This window comes from Anneissia japonica, unplaced genomic scaffold (genome assembly GCF_011630105.1).
Source record: "Anneissia japonica isolate Jap-2015-1 unplaced genomic scaffold, ASM1163010v1 scaffold3066_len296678_cov185, whole genome shotgun sequence".
Classification (NCBI taxonomy): domain Eukaryota; kingdom Metazoa; phylum Echinodermata; class Crinoidea; order Comatulida; family Comatulidae; genus Anneissia; species Anneissia japonica.
The window spans coordinates 239,774-257,762 of NW_022725920.1; the positions used below are offsets into that span (position 1 = coordinate 239,774).

The following is a 17,989-nucleotide window of genomic DNA, read 5'->3' on the forward strand; positions in this document are numbered from 1 at the left end:
TCACTTTTATTATGATATCTATTTATATATATGTATGTTTTTTTAATTACTTTTCTTTTAACTTTTGTATTTTATGAAACTGTACCACTTTGAAAAACAGTACACAAGTACTGAAAGTGCATGCAGTAGAAAGACAGAATAAATAAATAAATAAACATTGAATGAAATCAAGAATTTGGCTATAAAAATGTAGAATGTCTGCCAATATGTTCTGTTTCACTAATAAATGCTAAAAGAAATTTGTTTTATATAATTTCATATGGTCCATCAGCCGTTCCTGGAGAAATGTGCAGGCAAGTTGTGATGCCGGCCAATCATGTGAACTCACCAGAATCTTTTCAAGCAGACCCAAATCAACCCGAATCAGTGGTAAGTATCTCCATTATATATATGCAAGTGCATGTATGTATAGATAATCAGTGTACAATGTTGTTTTCTTCTTTGAGGTCATGGAAATTTGATTTTTTACCCAATTTTTTTATACCTTGTTTAATGAACCCGCAAATAATGATGATTTTGAATAAAAATAATTTTATGTTTGGCCAATTAGTGTATGGCTGCCATGAAGAAAATTTGAGAAAAAAATGAAAGTTTTTCTTTATTTGATAATGCCATTTGCTGAATTGAAATCTCCAAATTATGATATGTATATTTCTTCCTAATTATTTAAATTTAAAGCATAACCTTCTCATTACTACACTGTTTACATTTACCAATGAAATTTTATTTTACTCTCTCCTCTGTCTGGATGTTTTTAGCAAAACTATTTGCTAAATAAGAAAACAAAACTTTGTTTTCATTTCTTTTCTGCCATTCTCTGATGATCTTTAAAAAAATAGTTCGCAAAACAAGGAATAAAAAGAGTCTGGTCCAAGCATAAAAGAAAATTTCCCAAATTAAAGCCACGTTCATATCAAGCCCGGATCCGGTTTGGAGCCCGGACAAAAAATTGTGAGTTGCTACGTTTTTTTAACGCTGCCTTCATGTTGCGCAGAGAACATGGTTGTGTGGGTTAAGTACGCATGAGTTCAATTGGTTTGAACCAACCAAGTTTGTTGCTGATTGGTCCAAGAAAACGTACGATTTCAGGATACAAATGGCTGTCAGATCCATCAGCCCAGATCCGGAGTCCTAATTGGAAATCGTACCACTGAACCCATTTTTCACGATTTTTTCTCCGGTTTCTGGACCGGAATTCGGGCTTGCTGTGAACGTAGCTTAAGGCACGGTAGAAAATAATGGAATTACCCATATGGTACATATCCTGCATATTGTTCTGTATTCAGGTGCATGACTGAGGTATGTACTCGATGTCGTGAATGCTGTAGTATATTATCTCACTACTGACTTTTATACCGGTTTGTGTTTGACACCTGTTTAAGATGAATAATTGTACATTTTTTGAAATATTTAGGTCTGGGAATTTAGAACTTCAAATCCACACCCAAATGCGAATTGTCACAAAAATGTAATCATTTCTTCCTTGTAAATTTGTTAACTCTTCCAGAAAGTTCATTCAGATTAGTTGTTCAGTTCTTGAGATATCTGGTCTGGAACGTTTCTCTTTAAGTGGTCTTCATATCCACACTCTATTCCAGATCGTCAGCAAAATTTAATCATTTCTTTCTGGTATGACAAACCATTCTATAAATTTCATTCAGATCCATTGATCAGTTTTTGAGTTTATTACCTGGAACGTTAGCAGCACCTTAAATGATGCCCCCACCAAAAATGAATAGTGTCCTCCTTGTAAATTGGTTAACTCATCCGAAAGGTTTCCTACAGATCAGAGATGAGTTTTTGAGATATCTAGTGTGGTTGTTGATGGTTTCTTTAATTGGCCTCCACAACCTACCCTGGATCATCAGCAAAATACAAAGGAACCTTCCATTTAATGTCAGAAATGAAAAATGACAGTAATGAAAATGAAAATGTAGTAAAGATAATGGTAATTTACTTAATTGTATTGTAATTATTTGTAAATGTCTACAAAATTACAGTGTCTTTGAACTAAAAACCTCAGAAGTCTGCACACAGACTGCATCACTATCTTGCCAGATACCCATTTTACACATAGGTAGAGCGAAATAGGAGCAATTATTGATCCGTTGATCTCCATGGTTCAGTGCATACACTGCCTGAAGAGTACCCAGAGGGGGTGCTGCGTTATGGAGAGTAATGTGTGACCGGAAATGGTCTGTAGTCAGTTGGTTGTTGCCATGCGCCAGTGATGTTGGAGTACAGGAAGATGAAACTATTTACGTATTAATGCATGAATAAAGTTCAGGGTTTGTCGCGTAGTGAAATGATTATTGTACATTTTGAGTGCTCCCTCCATGCATAAGTGTAAGCTAAATTACGGTGATTAATTAATGAAGATATGGAAACAATTATTTTGAAGTTCCCTCTTTCCAAGAGGGGATGCAAATGCTTTGTGAAAATGAGTATACTGCGGTACTCATTTTCACAAAGGAATACACACAACTGGTTAGCTAACAATATAATAATGTTACATGAACACCTGGGAAGGAAGGTGCAATCACGTTCTGTTGCCTAGCAAACGCTTGGGGTGGGGGCTAGCTTACTGATGTACTGTATAGCGGGGGACGATGAGGCATAATAAGACTAGGCCTAGGTAGACAGTGCAATTATATGTGATAGAAAGTATACTTCTGAAAGAAATAAATTAAAATAAGAAAAAAAAAAATAACTAAGAATAATTCATTTGCAGAGGTACGTTGTTTAAGTATTATACAATGCTAACAATGTGCCTCTTGTAGCCCTAGCTAGGCAAGGCATTTATGTGCAAAGCAGTGGTGTTTGTTTATCGATAAAAAACATGCCGGGAAAGTTTGCCTTGCCAGGAAAAGGTGACGTAATCTAGCTTATGACGTATGCATGCTAACAATATTGTGAGTGTGACGTCACAAAAAAATAAAAATTTTCTATTATAACTAAAATATTAATAACTACAAGGTTTGTGGGCGTAAATTCCCTTAATACGCGTAGCTGAAGTTTTTCTTACAAATCTGACTACGAAACCATATCAAAATTTCACGTTCCACTTCTGACTCTGAGTTTTGCTGAGGGCGGCGTTCCGGGAAGCCTGTGTTGCATTCTGAAAATAGTAAACACTGTAGTAACCAGATTGTCAGTAACAACATCATAATATATAATACCTGATTACTATATTTTTTGTGCATGTGTTTTCAGACCATGCCTCAAACTCAACCAGCTGGAATGGGCCAGAATGCAACTCAGACACCAACGGCTGATCCTGAAACGCGTAAGCTAATTCAGCAGCAACTGGTTCTCCTACTGCACGCACACAAGTGCCAACGGCGGGAAAGCCAGGCCAAGGGAAACATCAAGCAATGTTCGCTTCCACACTGTAGGACAATGAAAAATGTCCTCAACCACATGACGCACTGTAAGGCTGGCAAAAATTGCACAGGTAAGAAGAATGGAGATTGTAGTGTAAACTTTGACATTGAATTAAAGCCCATTTTATAGTATGTTCCCAGGGAAGCTCATATAAACTATATTTTACTGAAGTTTAATATTTGAATAATAGTGTTTCTATTCTCAAGCAGTCATGTACAATATTCTCTATTTCTTGGAGAATTATTACAGTTTGTAAGGATCTGCAAATAATAATAATAATTTATATTGCGCAAATTCCATAAAAGAAATATTCAAGTGCGCATTACAATAAAATTGACAGGTATAAAAAATTTACAATATAAGGTTCTTAGGAACAACTAAAAATTCTTGCAGCATAATGAATTAAGTCAAGTATATTCCATCACATTAAAAGTTTAAATTAACATAGACTCACTTAGATATTTATTCTGTTTACTTGTTCTTCCTTAAGGTCTAGTTAACAGCTAAAACATGTTTAAAATATAAAATAATATATAAAATAATATTACGAAATTATATATAAAATCCATTGAAAGTTGGTAAAGCACAAGAACCAAGAAGAAAAAGTTTTATATCAAATCAAATTTTTTCGAGGAATGCAAAGTTAACAGATTTTTTTGAACTGTGACTATCAGGGAGAGGTTATTCCACAGTTAACTGAACCTTATTTGAATGTTTTTTACTTGACAGTCCTACCAGGTACCCATTACCTGGGTAACAAGAGAAGTAATGCAAATATAAAGTATCTTGACAAGGATATTAAAGTCTTCACCTCATAATAAAACTTCTGACTCAAAAGCCCAAAAGCCTTACTGTTAAGCCATGCTTCCACAAAATGTAACTCAATCCCTATTAAGAGTTTGCCTGCCATGAATTTACATACAAATAAAGCTATTATTTTGTATTAAAATGCTTAATCTTAATTTAAGATTCATTATGGTGTGAAGACAATGAATTTTTTTAACAATATATATTTTAGATCAAAATTGTGAAATTATTAAAAATCATTACAAGTATTAAAATAAAATCCAATTGAAAGTTTCCACATTTATAATACCAAGGAAAAATGATATCACTTCTAAATAAGTACCTTATAACATAGAAAAACTATATTAAATTGAAACATTGTTAATAATTAATAAGTAATTTGGATAAAACTGATAGATTAATTTAGTGATTTTAAAGTTAAGTAAAAAAAAAAATGTTGGTGCATTTAGAACTACTCAATCCCAACATCTTTTCAATGTTTGGTTCACTAAATTAGTAAAGAAATAAATATGCCACTCAATATTGAAATGAAATTTTGAAAATTATAAAAAGCAGCAACATTGAAATGGTCTTGTATTTAGGATAAAATACATTCCAGAAAGACAAGGCTCAAAGCATTCCAATTTTCTACTGATTATCATGCTTCAGAAATTCCAAAAGCATAGAACGCATAATAAAAATAGTAAAGTAAATTACAAACTACTTATTAAGGTATCTATTGGTACTTCTCATTTTAGTATTATTATTTTTTCATTTTTAGTATTTTAGACCAGGGTCAATAACCTTTGACCCTTCATAAAAAAATTTTCCCCACCCCCTAGCCCACCTAACTTTTTTTTTTGGTGTATCCTGGCATGTATCCCTACACAAATCAGTTGAAATCTGCTTCTTTCTATTTTTTTCACAGATTGGCCCAAATTTTGGTTAATTTTGGGATACTAATTGTTGTCCTGTTTGGAACAAAGGAATCTTTGATTCTCTATCAGTTGGGTGTTGATCTACAATATAGTAATCTTGATTTTGAAATGCTTGAATACTAATTAATTATATCCTTGTTTTTGTGTGTGAACGACGGCTAGGTTCTGTGGAGTTGTTAATATATGCTGAATTCATTTACTGTATCGTTGTTATTGACCTGAGCTTGCTTGTTGATTATCATTGTGTCGGTTAACATCAAATACTCATGAATTAAACTCATGCATATTCATGAATTTAACTCATAATACATATTCATAAATTGAGCTCAGTGATCAAAAATCTTCTTAATGAATAATTTATCTATTTTTCTAAAATTTTAAAGATAAAAAATATATTCTTCCCTGAAAAAAAAAAATCTGTTCAACAGTTTTTTATTTTATTTTTTTCAGGAGATCATACTTCTATAAGTATTTATATATTTCCTATGTATTTGGTTCTCAATTGGCTACTATATTTGTTCTGCTCACTTCTTTACTCTATTCTGCCACTTTTTTGGTCCTTCCTTGGGCTATATATTTACACTTTTTGATTTTATCTTTAGCTTGACAAAGGTTTATTACCAAAAAACATTTGCTGATTTATTTCGCAAATATTCCTGAAAATATAGTACCATAATTTTTGTGTAATTTACTGCTTTTTGCCAATGTAGCCAAACAGTTTTTTTAATGTATGTAATAGCATTAGCCATGTACTTCTGGTAGAATAATGATTAATTTACCCCTTTAGGGACTAAATTAAGTATTTATTGAAACATTTAGTAAGTGTGCTAACTTAGTCTCAAATGTGCTACCTGTTTCTTTTGATCAAAAGAACATGTTGTAATTGATAGTTGTTTACATGGTAGCATATATTCTAATTTTGCTGAAACGACCATCCTTCACAAAATTAATCAATGATTATATTATATTTATTTAGCTGCCCAGTTGTTAAAGCAAGCTGCCGGAAATCCAGCTATGGGACCGAATCCACCACCAAGCTCACATATGAACCAGACGTTGATGTTACAGCAGGAATCTATTGCACGGACGTTGGATCGGCTAGGATTGAGAAATACAGGCATGACGCCAAGTAAATATCAAACTTTGTTTTGTTAATTAGTATTGTCAAAGCTTCAGCCTCACTTTGAGAATAATATTCTAACCACACTCCTATTTACATGTATGCGACAAATGTCATGGATGATGTGCCATGTCCATATCACACAAATTTGTCATAACTTTGAAGTGTGGACAAAGACATCCTGACAGTCAGTCAGTTGGTAATGGATGTCAGATAGCGTAGCAAAATACAATAATCAGAAACCATATCTCCCTAAATTGGCTTCTACTGTTCCTGACATTAAATTTTCTTTAAAATTCGCATTTCCTGACATGAAATTTTCTTTAAAATTCACAGATGATGTCCTGAGTGCGACTGGAAACCTTGCATCTATGACTGCAGCGAAGTCGCAGCCATGGCATAGCCATGTCACTCAGGATCTTCGTAATCATTTGGTCCATAAATTGTAAGTTTCTACTTAATCCTTAAGTCTTTTTTTATATATGTAAATATACTAGTTGGTAAAATTTGAAAAACCCTAATATATTTAATTATTTTTTCATTTTGTATTGTAAATGTGTGAACGCACCGTCTCTTAAGAACGTGTGCCACTGATTTAAAAGTGTATGTTCAATAAAGTTATGATGACCCTTATGATGACCCTAAATTGGCTTCTACTGTTCCTGACATGAAATTTTCTTTAAAATTTACAGATGATGTCCTGAGTGCGACTGGAAACCTTGCATCTATGACTGCAGCGAAGTCGCAGCCATGGCATAGCCATGTCACTCAGGGTCTTCGTAATCATTTGGTCCATAAATTGTAAGTTTCTACTTAATCCTTAAGTCTTTTTTTATATATGTAAATATACTAGTTGGTAAAATTTGAAAAACCCTAATATATTTAATTATGTCATTGATTTTCTATTTCAAAATGTCGCGCAAGTTTTATTTTATCAACTCACAATGAGCCAAATTCAAACAATTCTCTTTTCACTTACACATTCTTTACTTTAAAAAATTATATATTCACTGCTAACCAATTAAAGAGTATGCAAAAATATGGGATCAGTATCATTTTGTTTAAATGACAAGGAAATATTTTTTTTGTTCCAATTTTCATTATAACATACTAATTTTTAAAATAAACAATGTAAGTGAATATAGCATTTATTAAGTTTATTAGTATTGTACAATTATATTTATAAAGAATATGAATAGAAAATGAAAGTAACTTTGTCAGACTAAAGTTACATACAAATAGATGTATAACTACACATGAAAAGATTACAGATAAACTGAATAAAACTACACACACGTACAGACTATCAGCAGCTGTCAATGTCCTTATTATTTGTTCTTTACAGAGTTCAAGCAATATTCCCCTCCCCTGACCCTGCTGCTGTTAAAGATAGACGTATGGGGAATCTAGTAGCATATGCATGCAAAGTTGAGAAAGATATGTATGAAACAGCTAGCAACAGGGTAAGAATCAGCACACATCAAATCATTTTGAATAACATGTATTATATATTTATGTATTTATATAATTTATGGGTCTACATCTATATGTCACCATAAGATATTGTTTAAAAAGTTCATATCTATATATATGATAACATTTTTTGGAGAGAAAATATATTTTTCCTTTAGGATTTGGACCTTACAATTACATTTCAAATGCTCTACCAACTAAACTACATTAGGCCAAGATGGATAAAGCCCTTGGATTTTCCTGTGTGTGTTTATCTGCTATCTAGACCCTATTCATCCAATACTGGGTATAGCTGTTGATATTGTATTTATACCTTTGGTTGACCCATATATTGGCATGAAGATGTCATATATGAGTGAATTACATGCATTTGTTTCATATAACTTGATAGCTTTAATTTTTGTTTAATTCTGTTTTGTGCAGGAAGAGTATTATTATCTTCTGGCTGAGAAAATTTATAAAATTCAAAAAGAACTGGAAGAAAAGCGGATGAAACGGATACAGGACCAGACCCAGACTGGTTCCCCTCAGCCTCCAACACCATCTCAGGTGCCTTCCCGTCAAGCTACACAAAAGATGCTGTCCTCGCATACTGTTCCTTCTGGAATTGGCATGATGAGTAAGTGGAGATGCATGAATTTATCTGTGTATTATAAACAATAATAATAATGGTAGTGCCTAACCCATAACTGTAAATTTCACTGATAAATGCTAATAGAAATTCCTTTTATATAATTTCAGATGGTCCAACAGCAGTTCCTGGACAAACTGGTGGGCCAGTTGTGGTGCCGGCCGGTGTGAACTCGCCAGCATCTTCTCAAGCAAAACAGATACAGGACCAGACCCAGACTGGTTCCCCTCAGTGTCCTACACCATATCAGGTGCCTCAACAAGAGATGCTGTCCTCGCATACTGTTCCTTCTAGAACTGTCATGATGAGTAAGTAGAGGTGTATGAATTTATGCCATTTCCTACCCTTATGTTGATTCAGTGTTACTGAACTGGGCTTCTGTCAGCAGATCAGCACATCATAATATATATATAAATATTGATAAAAGGGATTGTCTCTAATGATGATACTGAGTTTTTAGTGTTTTATTCAACATTTTCTGTTCTGAAACAGTATCAACAGATGACAAATCTGAGGGAATGTCACAAGGCAATATCAACTCAACCCAAGAGTAAAATATACTCTTTTCAACATAATGAAAGTATCTATTTTGTTCTATTTATCCAATAAAATTGTTCATGGGTGCTACCAATTAAAATTTTGAAATTTTTAGCTTCATTACCAATACCAGGATATAAATAAGTGATACATAAATATTCCTTGAAAACCATTAATTTGCATTTTATATTTCAGATGTGTGCAGTCTTTTTTTTAATATATGCATAGGAAAGACATGGTCGAGATCAATGATGCCTTAACTAATCTTGATATTATAACCAACACAGCCTTTTGCCACCTGGCCTTTTGTTGCCCGGCCATTTGCCACCTGGTCTTTTGCCACCTGACCCGTACATTATAGCAATGAAACTTTCGGCATTTTTGCCAAACCATGTGCACTGAATGATGAATGGATTGATTGTTATAAGTGTGCTAATTTATTCTCAAATGTGCTATCTATTTTTTTGTTTTTTTTTATCAAAAGAACATGTTGTAATTGATAATTGTTTACATGGCAGCAAATATTCTCCTTCTGCTGAATCAACCAACCTTCACAAAATTAATCAATGATTGTATTATATTTATTTAGTTGCCAGGGTTCGAAATAACGCTGGTCCGCCGGCCAATGGCTAGTAAAATGCATTACGAACCTGTTAATTATCTCAATAACAATTCCGCGTGACCAGTTAAAATGTCAATAAAAGTCTGACGAAATACCTAAAGCTTAACTCATTCACCTCTTAATGATGTCTTTACAATATATTACACACAGATAATATCAACAAGATCGCTATTTTCTGTTTATTGTCACGTTAATGTCCGCTACAAACAACCTTGGTCTCAGTCATTCAAGGCCAACCGATGGACATCACGCACTAGCTAGACCATTGAGGAATCCATGGCTAGACGTACAGAGGGAAATCATCTTCTCCGTATGTTATAGCGACAAGGAGAAGTTGATTTCCGTCTGTGTGAGCACCGTGAAGTTAAAACATCCATGTCATGTATCCATCCCACAATGCAACGTGGGACAAAAGTTAATAAACAACGCAATGATTTCCAGACGAAATAACGCAATAATCACACCCCGTGAATGAACCGTTCGTACAGTCCCAATAGCATTGCCATGGAGATTATCTATTAATTAAAACGACACACCATTAAAATGTTAGATAAAGTGAAAGTTCCGCCTTCCATTGTTTTAATAAAGTTCATTATCGCCTTATGAATACTTAAAAATCGACTGTAATCAACCTGAAATGAAAAAGGAACTCAAAGCAATTGTTTCTACGACGGCTCTTTTTCAGTAGACATTTAAGTATGTCATTAGATTCATATATCAGTCTACATGTAGATTACACTCACATTCCCCAAAAACATTGCTAATTAGGGAGGGAATTTGCAGAGAATGAAATTTAAATTTGTTAGATTTTGTATCGGTATGCGTGATCGAGGGCAAGGCAAAAGAATCACAAAAGCTCGACGTTTTTGGCTCTTTTTCCTTAACTAAGGACATAAGGGAATAGGGCAATTTAGTAAGGGCCTGATCTAAAAGAAAAAATTGCTTTGGGGTCTTGTATATTGACATTCGCACTAGTTAACCACCGTTTCATGTTGCGCCCTAATTTGCCAACCCACTCCCTAGTTGACATAGAGAGTGGTTTGGTTGTCTGACGAAACTGTTTCCGATTTGCATCAGTGGTTAACTGGTACTTTAAAAGGATTGCTTTTAAAGTCCAGCATATGAAAATGGGATATCTGGCATGTCATTGAATGCCTCTCTGGCTTTACCAGTGAATTTGGGGAGGAGATTGAGGACATATTTTTGAAGTGGAATTTTGCATTGATGGGCAATCCTTTTGAAATATGTCATATATGTGTCAATATCCTTCTTTTCCGTAATCTTGGGGATTTTGTGAATCGGGCTGTTGGTGTTGTGTTGGGGTTGCCTACCAGCGTTGGACAATTGTACTTCTAGCTCTCTAATTTTTAGCTGGTATTCTAATTCTCTCACTTTCATGGCCATAGCCTGATTCTGAAAATATACATCATCGTCTAAGTCATCAGACAATGATTGCAGGTCAGGGGTATTAACGGCTGTCCTAGTATGGGACCTAGTTTTGTGTCTGCTAGCCATTGTTAACAAATCAAAAGTTCTAACAATATAGTATATATAGTCAAAATAAAATGAAATCAGATCAGTACTTTAAAACTAAATAAATTAAATACTTAATGAACACTATAAAAAGCCTTTGTCATAATTATAATGTACATAAACATGAAGATTGGTTACTCACCGTTCCAATGTGTCGTACGTATTCGTCTTTCTTGTGTGCCTGGAGATTGGTTACTCACTGCTCACTGTTCCAATGGTTAAATTCGTCTGTAACTTCTGAAAATCAGTGAAAGGGATTGAGGACCAGTAAAAATATTAATTTACTGGTCCACTTGGCTAATTAAAAAAAACCTTAAGGGAAACCCCTGAGTTGCCCAGTTGTTAATCAGCTGTCGGTAATCCAGCTATGAGACCGAATCTACCGCTGAGCTCGCATAGAGTACCACAGTCGTGTCGTCACGACGCCAGGTGGCGCTCTCTGTTGTCAACAGATGTTAATTACCATTTATTACGCCTGAATGACTTCATAGGCTTTCTGGAATAGGCATTTTAAAATCTAATATTTTACCATAAAAATGTACTAAAAACACAAAAGCTCGCATTATATTATTTATCGAACACACATTCAATCATCAATTAAAATTTACAAAGAAAAGGTAAGATATAACATCTTAATAATTAAAGTTAGAAATTGGGATCAATGGTTTTTCACTGCGTCCGGTTGAACGCTTTTTACAACGATAGCAACGGAGTAGTAGCACATAGTATTGTGACGTAACACTGTAGTACTCTATATGAACCAAACGCCGATGTTACAGCAGGAATCTATTGCACTGACGTTGGATCGGCTAGGATTGAGAAATACAGGCATGATGCCAAGTAAATATCAAACTTAATTTTTGCTGCGAGTCACCAGACGAGCAGCTACACTAATTTTGACGTATGCAAGTATAGATTTCGATTTTTTCCAGGACTCAATATGGATTTTTCAAAGAGCGTCGGATCGTTTTCGGTTTTCAGCCCGAAAGCGCAATGAAATCCGATTGCTTTTCGGAGCCTTTTCGAGATCCACATGGTCCCGGTGGCTTGGCTTTCAATTAAGGTCATTGTCAGTTTAGCTTGACAATATCGGATGTGTTCGTTTAGAGTTAGAATTGAATCGGTAAGTATTCCATTTTCAAACATTTATTATGTCAAGTCTTAGAAGTGTTAAAGTCATTATAATTTTAGTGATGTTTAGATCAGTGTGATTGTGTCCAGTTTGTGAAATTTTTAGTGCAGCTATGGTTGTGTTTTTTTATAATTTAATTAGGCCTAGGCGGAACGTCGCTAGTCTTTCAACTTGAGGCTAGGCCTACCCTGGTCTAACCTAATATTAGGTGCGGTATTCCATTAGCTTCTCTACCTAGGGTAGATCTAGGCTTAGGTTAAGTTAGGGCCAAGTGTCTAAATGAACAGCGTTATTTTTTTATTTTAAATTAGAAGTTGCCAGATTATTTCGATGTCTGTATGTGGCAACAGGCTCATCATAGACGCCATATTGTAATTTTTTGACGATAAATATTTTTTTCCATGATTATACTTAGGAGGTAGTTGTATATTTTGATCTCCAAATATCTTACTAATAAATCAACATTAAAATACTGAATAAAATAATAGTAATCGATAATTATATTGAATATATATGTTTAGTAAAACAGCTTTTATATGTGAATTTGGTAACAAATATTGAGCTTCAATCTTATATGTTAATTTACACAATCATGTACTTTCGTTTGCAGATTGTTGGTTGCACATGTATATATCGTTAGTTTGTCAGTTTCACATGTGTCCTGTGAAATTGATTTGGTAAGTGCTGTATTTTCAAACACTTATGTGTCCGTATTGCCTAATTAATGCTGTTGATTATGGTCATCATGTTAGTGATGTTTCTAGAAGAGGGTGATTGTGTCCTATTTATGAGTATTTAAGGCTAGCTATGGTTGGGCTTATAATTAATTAGGATGAAGGCCTTGCTAGTCTCTTCTATTTGACGTAATATTTGGAGGTAGGTGTATATTAATATCCAAATATCTTACTAATACAGTAAATCAACATCTAATAAAATATCTCATAAAATAATAGTAATCAATAATAATTATATTGAATATATATGTTAGTAAAACAGCTTTTTGTGTGAATTTGGTAACAAATATTGTGCTTCAATCTTATGTTAATTTACACATGTACTTATGTTTGCAGGTTTTTGGTGGTTGTACACAATCCAGGTCATTGTCAGTTTAGAGCTTGATGGTATTGCATGTTTTCATTTAGATAGATGGAGATAAGGAGTCTACAAGCTATCACATATTTACGATGAACTGCGGAAAAGACCTCAAATACCAACAGAGGGTGCACGTTATCGGTTGACATCGGCCGATGACGAAATGATCTGAGATTAGGTCATTTACCTGATGGAGATACTATTTCGAAACCAGTTTAAATACTGTAGTGTTTAAACAAGTTTAAATATTTAAAACATTTATTTAAATTTAATACTGAAAAGCATATTGTGGATAAAGCATTATTTTATTTAAAGAGTTTAATACTGAGGAGCACGATATGCATAAACCATTTTTTTTTTAACAGATTTAATTTCTGTGAGGCATGTTCTTCATTTAGCCACTTTTTTTAAACAGTTTTAAATATTGAGAAAATATTAAAAAGTTTTAAATATTTGTCTGTTAAAACAGATTTAAATACTGTGAAGGTTATTTTGGATAACACTTTTTTTTACATATTTAAATACTGTGAAGCATGTTGTGGTTAAAACAATAAAACAAGATCGACTACTAACATGTTTATTAGTATATTTTTATGTTGTTTTGTAGCATTGTAAACAAAATTTTTGAAATCCATTCTTATAAGCCACCAAATCATACATTTCTACCACCCTTTAATACTAAAACAAAAAATCAGTACATACACCCTTTTATGTACTGAAGTATCTATTAGTATGTACATGAATTGCATACTCGCAGCATTTTACTTTCTATTAGAAACTGCTAAGTTTATTATGTATTGTCAAAGTGTTAATTAGTATTGTCAAAGCTTTAGTTACACTTTGAGACTAATGTTCTGTCCACAACCCTATTAAAGCATTTTTCCATTAGGATTTGCACCTAAGATCTTTTCAATTACATTTCAAATGCTCTACCAACTAACCTACAGTAGGCCAAGTTGGATAAAGCCCTTGGATTTTCCTATGTTTGTTTATCTGCATCTAGACCCTATCCATCTAATATTTTGTATAGCTCACATGATGTTTCAATTTATACCTTTGGTTGACCTATATATTGGCATGATTTTGTCATATGAGTGAATCACATTCATTTATTACATATAGCTGGATAGTTTTTATTTTTAGTTTTAATTCTATTTTGATGAGTAAGTAGAAATGCATGGACTTATGCTACTTCTTACCCTTATGTTGTTTAGAGAATAAGTGCAATAAGATACGATTATTCACTTACCCCCTTTTTCCTTTATCCAAATGTGATGGATTTTAATTTCTTGACTTGACTGTTTTCTAGTCAAACGATTGCTGGGTCCAACGAACTCAATCCAAAGGAATATATATTTCTTTTCATGCACAAAATTCACAATTGCTGGCTTGGTATCGGAGCTCAAGAAATACAGGTAGAGTACATAAAATCTAGCTAAACAACACAAAACTTGCCTGTTTGCCTGTCGTACGCCGAGTAGGAAGTGGACAATAAAAACCAACCTCGCCAATGCAGCATGGAATTCGCATTCAAATGGAATTTTATGTAATGTGCTTATTAGACAAAACATATGGCAAGCAAAAGTCTCTCTACATTAGCTCCCCCTAGATCGAGAAGTAAGTTGATCAAGCAACAAAAAAAAAAAAAAATTTAACTCATGTGCAATCAATCAATGTGTATTGGTAGGTACTGGTAAAGACACTAACGGTTTTGACGGCGGAACTCTCAGACGAAGGGTTGAGACAAGTTGAGGTTGTGCAGACAATGTAGAACTGTGTAATTCGGAGTCAAGAAATGCTACCTTCAATCTATCCACACTGATGGTGTCCTCTTTACCATTGTTGTCAATAACGAAGTATTTATCAGTTCTTTTTCAGCACCCTGAGCGGACCCTTATAAGGTGGCTACAAAGGTTTGCGAACATGATCACTTATAACACAAACATGCGTGCAGGAAGATAAACCACTGTGCAATTGTGGCTGTTTAGACGAGTTGATGTTGGTTGTAATGATTGCATCGTACATTTCAAATGATGAACATAATCTCCAGGATCTATCCCTTATCACTGTTAGGCACCACAAACTGCTCTGGCAGTCGAAACGTTGGTACGTGGTGAGTACCTATCAGAACTAGCAAGTAGTGGCTTATGATCCGTTAGAATAAAAAATTCATGAAATTCATGACCTTCGACTGCATGACGAAAATGACGAATGGCCAGGTTACACAGCTAGCAACTCCCAACCAAATGTACTGTATCTAGTTTCAGCAGGCTTGAGTCGACAGGAGAAAACATTATTGGATGCCACGTACCATTAACCATCTGCTGCAACACACTTCCCACAGCAACATCAGATGCATCCACCATCAAGCATAAACTAGCAGTTGGATGAGGATGGACTAAAAGTATCGCCTCTACAAACTCTGATTTGACTGCATCGAACGCTAACCTTGCTATGGGAGATAATTCAATATATTTAGTTTGTTTACCACATAGCATATCAGTTAATGGTTGCATTAAACCAGCACAGTTTGGAATAAACCCAGTGGCAGATCCAGCGGGGGAAGGGGGCCATGAGGACCTGTGCCCCCTCCCCCTAACAGTCAACTTCATATTGTGCCCCCCTTCCCCCCGATCAGGAATACTTGCATTGTTAAGAGCCCTATAGTCACCACATGGTCTCCAATCACCATGTGGAGTGGAGAGGACCAGCTGCTGTTCAAAGGTTAGATTATCCCTAACTGCAACATATGATCGAATTCAGTTGATACAAACTGGTTGTATCAAACAACTTCTGGCGTCTAACATCCACAACAAAACCAAAATGGCGAAGAAAATCAGCACCTAGGGTTGTGTTTGGTACGTCTGCAACAATAAAAATCTATCTACAGGTTTTCCTTAACCCAATGTCTACTGTCAATGATCGTTTACCATAGGTGTTGATCTAAGACTGGTTAATTGCCTGCAAGATAAAATCACTCTTAAAACGCTAACAATCCTGAGGTGTAACAGGAAGTACACTCACTTCAGCTTCTATGTCAATTAAAAACTTTAATCTTGTGTTTTTATCATAAATGAAAAATAAGCAACCACCAGATACTGTGCCAACTGAATCCGTCGCACCTATTTGTTGGCCATTTTAATTCCGACTTGGCAGCATACGAGCAAGGTGTCCTACGTTTCTGAGCAGATGCTCCAAATTGATAATGGTACCAGCACACACCATCTTCCCTAGGCGAGGAACAGCTGTGCTATTGGCGAGGACCATTGTGGCGCCCAGAGTGCTGTTGATGGCGTGGATGACTGCAGCTTCTAGAACGCACCTCAAAAGACAATGTAGTCAACTAACTTCACTCCGTAACTGCTGAAGCTCTGATGAACCACTGCCGTTAATACTTGAAGCTGTCACTGCAGACACTATCGGTGAAATTGGAGCTACCTCCAAGATTCGATCAGCTTGTTTTGCTAACTGGACAATACCAACATCATCCCCTATAGAAGCAAGTATAAGCTGAACACTGTTAGGCAGTCTTTGAATAAAGAGTTGTTTTAATATTGATTCCTCCAATGTATGTTCACCTAAAAGTTGGATACATTTTATGTAGAAGCTGACTAGGTTTATGGTCACCTAACTCTTCAGTAGTAACTGGTGCAGACGCTTTTGCTCTGACTGAGAAGTGCGCTTGACTAATTCTTTCGTCAATTTAGTATAAGGACGTATAGTGGGAGGCGATATCAACAAATCACGCACCACTTGGGCTATTTTGGGTTGCAATGCAGCAATAACATAGGCAAACTGTGTAGTCTCGGTGGTAATGCCCCTAGTTACATCAGTTTCCCTGAAGAAGTTGCTGAGATAGTAACGAAAGCTTAGAAGTAAGATTTACATTTTATTTCAAATATTTCCAATTACAATCATTTTTTCACTTGACATTATGAGCATTGGAATAGTTTCATATATTTTTGACAATGATGAAGCTTATTTCAGAGCCTACAATCACAGTAATGTAACGCAGTATGTCAGATAACGTCGGGGATTCGAAACCCACCAGTCTGACAAACTGTAACAACAAAGATAGTTGAAGTCTCCATTTTATTTCCCATTAGTTGATAACGAATTATTACAATCTTTTTATGTAACGTATCAATGTTAGGTCTACATTTTCTTGAAGATTTCTAACAATAACATGTTGCTTTGAGTAATTTTGGTCAAGCCTCCACACTGGCAAACTGGAGTAGGCCTAGGCCTAGCTAAAGTAGGCCTAGCCGAGGCCTAAGGCCTGCCTATTAGCTAGTCTAGTAATCGGGAGGGTAGGAGATTGCTCAAAAAATTGGGAAAACCCACCAAAATTGGGAGTTCTAGTTATAATGTAGGCTAAAGAAACATAATGGTAGGTTTCTGAACCATGTTAAAAATGAACTTGAAATTGTAAAATCGTGAAAATATAAGGTTGCGAAATATTGAAAATTGTAAAATTGCGAAAATATAGGGCCGCGAAAAAAGGGGTATACAGTATCCATGAGTTTCTAGTAGAAATATGGTAACCTGGACATTAGGAGTCTGACCCAGCCATAAATTTTTGTGAAATTTTTGCGTATATCTGTCTGTAATTATTAGGCCAAGCTTCTTTTAGTAGTCATGAATAATTGTTCTATTTTGTCAAATCTAATCGCGATGTTTAACATAATAGATGGTAAGCGAGCACACCCTCTAGTTATTGTAATAATGATAATAATAGTAG

General features: G+C 34.8%; 1 protein-coding gene across 1 annotated transcript in view; it reads left to right on the forward strand.

Annotated features, from left to right (window-relative positions):
- LOC117112982 (histone acetyltransferase p300-like) overlaps nucleotides 1–17,989 on the forward strand; it is a gene marked incomplete in the record, with an annotated part of 58,911 nt that overhangs the window by 13,789 nt on the left and 27,133 nt on the right. The window contains 7 exon segments of the mRNA XM_033256205.1: nucleotides 272–369; nucleotides 3,214–3,454; nucleotides 6,085–6,237; nucleotides 6,565–6,673; nucleotides 7,574–7,691; nucleotides 8,125–8,320; nucleotides 8,443–8,640. Coding sequence (XP_033112096.1) covers nucleotides 272–369; nucleotides 3,214–3,454; nucleotides 6,085–6,237; nucleotides 6,565–6,673; nucleotides 7,574–7,691; nucleotides 8,125–8,320; nucleotides 8,443–8,640 — 1,113 coding nt within the window.